The sequence below is a fragment of the Lolium rigidum genome, chromosome 7 (genome assembly GCF_022539505.1).
Source record: "Lolium rigidum isolate FL_2022 chromosome 7, APGP_CSIRO_Lrig_0.1, whole genome shotgun sequence".
In the NCBI taxonomy this organism is placed as follows: domain Eukaryota; kingdom Viridiplantae; phylum Streptophyta; class Magnoliopsida; order Poales; family Poaceae; genus Lolium; species Lolium rigidum.
The window spans coordinates 287,267,289-287,270,884 of record NC_061514.1 but is presented as its reverse complement, the minus strand read 5'-3'; the positions used below and the strand labels follow the sequence as shown (position 1 = coordinate 287,270,884).

The 3,596-nt window shown below is 43.6% G+C and overlaps 1 protein-coding gene across 1 annotated transcript; it reads left to right on the top strand.

Moving 5' to 3' along the window:
• Positions 1–430: 430 nt before the first annotated feature.
• LOC124672917 lies at positions 431–2,496 on the top strand. Its single transcript, XM_047209071.1, has 3 exons — positions 431–683; positions 797–1,065; positions 1,595–2,496. Exons 1-3 carry the CDS (start codon positions 431–433, stop codon positions 2,378–2,380), a joined length of 1,308 nt encoding a protein of 435 aa, XP_047065027.1. The 3' UTR covers positions 2,381–2,496.
• The last annotated feature ends 1,100 nt before the right edge of the window (positions 2,497–3,596 follow it).

Sequence of the window (3,596 nt, the reverse complement as noted above, 5' to 3'; positions counted from 1 at the left end):
GTTCCGCTTCCCGGCAACTGCACCGTCGCTACGTAGGCGGCGGCTGAGCTTCCGAGCCGCTGACGCGTCGGGCCTGCGTCGGTTCGCCTCGTTTTTCGTTGTGTCCGGCGTGCCCGGAGCGTCCCCTGTGGGACGGGGACGGGCTCGAGACGCCGGACACCATATGGGAGCGCGCCGGACAAAAATGGGCTTTGGGGGACGCGGCTGGAACGCATTTTTGGCCCGGCGCGCCCCAAATCCCTTTGGGGGACGTTTTGGGCGACGCGGATGAAGATGCCCTAACCTCTGCTCTCTGCGACATCGGCGGCGGCAGCGGCAGCGGCAATTGAATCCTCACCACGGTACTTTTCTCGATTGATTCCTTCCTCTGCTTTTTCGTTTTGTTTATGGACATGAAACCACGGAATCCCAACCATTCTTCCTCGGCCAGATGACGTTCCCGTACGAAGATTTGGCGGCCGAACTGTCCCGCGAGACGGACGAGCAACCCCCTCTGAAGATCCAACGTACGGATCCGCCCACCGATGTTCAGGAACTGGTGAAGGGCATGGATGCGTGTAAACTGGATGATTTGCACAGGCAAAAACTCAAGGCCCTCATGGTCTACGATCCCAAGAGGAAGTGTGATGTCCCTAGCCGCTTCTGCAGCATCCACCTAGCTTGCTTCGACCTTGATGAGAAGTGTGAGTCTCTATGTTCTGAAATCATAACACCCTCTAGATTTAGCTATTGGTTCTGAAGCATCCATTCTCTTGTTTGTTCTGATTTCTGATCTTTGATCTTGTTTGATTCGCAGCAACCGCTAAAATCGGGCCACGGTATGAACGCGACCGTGACCCTTTGTCCTCAACGACGAGGTTGACTAAATATTTTGTAGGAAATACACATTATGAGCTGGCGGATTATTCCACCCAAGTCATTTCCATTAGGGTGGTTAAAGTTGGTCCTGCTTACACATACCCTGTTGAGGTTTATGGTACAGTTATCGCCAGGGATGAGATTGACTGCAAATGTGTCTATCTGTTCAATCGTGAAAGAAAGGATGCCCAGACCATCAAGTCAAAGGTAGTTCTCACTTGATTCTGTTTACTCACTTGAATCTGTTTACACGAATGTCATGAGCTGTCTAGTCCAATATGTTACTGAGATAATTCTTTGGTGCAAATTTCACGAGTCAGATACTTACTGGATAGACTTTGTCAAGAAAAAAGTTTAATGAATTTCTATTTCAAATTCGATCCTTTTAAATACGTTTTAATCTCAGCATTATATTGCTATCAGCTTGTCATCATGTCCAACCTTTTGTTTGTTGACATAGGTTCCTAATAACCTGCCTTTTTCATTGTATAAACAACCCATTTTCATCAATTCTTCTTCCTTTTATTTTTCTGTGAGATTTTCTGCACTGGGGTCCTGCACTTGTTTAATCTGTTCCTAGTCACATAAAATATTATGTCTTGCTCATTTTAGCATACAAGCCAAATATATTGAGTATAATTTTAAAACTGTTTAAATTCATCTGGCTAGTCATGGTTTTTCATGTCATGGAGTCATGTTCTGATTCTAACTGTTTTTTTTCTGAACCCTTGTGCAGAAGGATATGTTAGCTCTGACAGGTCCATACAGAGCGTTGGTTACATTAGGTTATATGTATTTTGAGTTTGATTTAAAGACCAAGGGCAAGAATCCTGATGATGAAGTGCAGTTTAGCAAAGGTGTAATAGTGTACTATTTCAACCCAGATCGGAGGCGCATCATCGATCAGCTACCTAGTTTCCAGAGTACAGTGAAATTGGTACTGGAACATGTGAAACTTCCAGTGGCAGCTATCCTCAAAGTCAGTGTTGAGAATAAAGAGACCAATGACCCTCTTGTCCACTGGGATGGTAAAATAACAGCTGGGACTACCAAAAATTATAGACATCATATGGTTCTATATGATAGTAGTGTGCGTAGCAGCAACTTGGTGGGAGAAAACGGCTCTCTCTTGTTGAATCGTAATCTGGTAGCTGTCAATGGGTATCCACAAGGACACAGAGGCAAGGAAGATGAAATACTGGTGTTGTATGTTTGTTTTCTTGATGCTAGTTGTGAGATTGAGGATAAGGACAAGGTAGCCCCTGAGGAAGAGGATTATGGGCAGCAGGACCAGGACGGGGAAGAAGAAGAGGAAGAGGAAGAGAAGGAACCTAAGAATGTTGTCACTCTAGAATACCCTGCAACTGAGACTGTTTGGGAGCATGATTCCACCAAACTGACAGTGAAGGTCGATTGGACTGCTGTTCTTGATAGGCTGGTGGGTACTGATTGCTTGCATGGGTATCCTTCTGTTCCACAAGGTTGCTCGATTGATTATCGATATGGTATTATCTATGAGTGAGAGTGGCTGTACTTTCTTGGTTGATATGTTTATTCTGCTGGTAGAACTCTGTAAAAACACTGGAGGGCAAGCCAGCCTCTCACCCAACTATGTCGTAGTATTGTGCCTACTTTAGGGCGTACTCTCCGTTTTCCTTAGAAATGGATGTAATTCTCCAGTTTAATAAACTGGATCTTTGTGCTGGTATCTGTAAGTCTGTTTGAAGAACTCCTACAGAGCTAAGATTTACTGCATCACTATAGCATTCTTGTATCGCTCGTTCCAGTTTCGCTTAAAGTTTCTCTGCCTGCTTTGTCCACTATTTAAAAGCCGTGAGTTTTTGTTTCGCTCAACCTATTTGATTGATTCGTGAGCTTTAAAATCCCGACTAGTGCATAGGTCATCCGACTAGTCTGATTGCATGGCTTTTCAGCAAACTGATTGCGGAAATTCAATTTTGATGTCATGTGTATATACATTTCATAATGTTATAATTCGGACGAGGCGTTTTTTTTTGAAGCGTTTTGACACCGGAATCCTAACATTTACTAGTTGAATGCCAGAAATATGTACGTGAAAATTTATGTATGTAGATAAGGAGAAATGCGTAGGAGCTTTTGAGTGTCTCCCTCCCGCATGTCTATGGTTAACACGTGTCCAGGTAGCACTAATTTCAGATGTATTGGTTGTCAAATATTTTTTTGCCCAAGCTTGTATTTCAAAAAAAAAAACAATAGCATGGGTCCATGGCAATAAATGACTGTCAGGGGGATGACCTCCGGTAGGTCAAAAAAAAAACAATAGCATGGATCCACGGCAATAAATGACTGTCGGGGGATGACCCCCGGTAGATCAATAAATTTCCTTATATAGATAAGGAGAAATGCATAGAAGCTTCTGAGTATCCCTCCCACATGTCTATGGTTAACACGTGTCCAGGTAGCACTAATTTCAGATGTATTGGTTGTTCGCATATTTTTTTGCCCAAACTTGTATTTCAAAAAAAAAAAAACAACAACAATAGCATGGGTCCACGGTAATAAATGACTGTCGGGGATGACCTCCGGTAGGTCAAGGGTATGGCAAATATATCTAAGTAAGATAGTTAAAAACCGGTTTATGAAGTAATCCAGATAAACATGTTATTCGAAGGATAGGGGCGACCGGATTTAAGGTCACCTGCCTTGTGTGATCCGGTATACTGGAAGAGGTATGCCAGAACAAGAGACACTGGCGT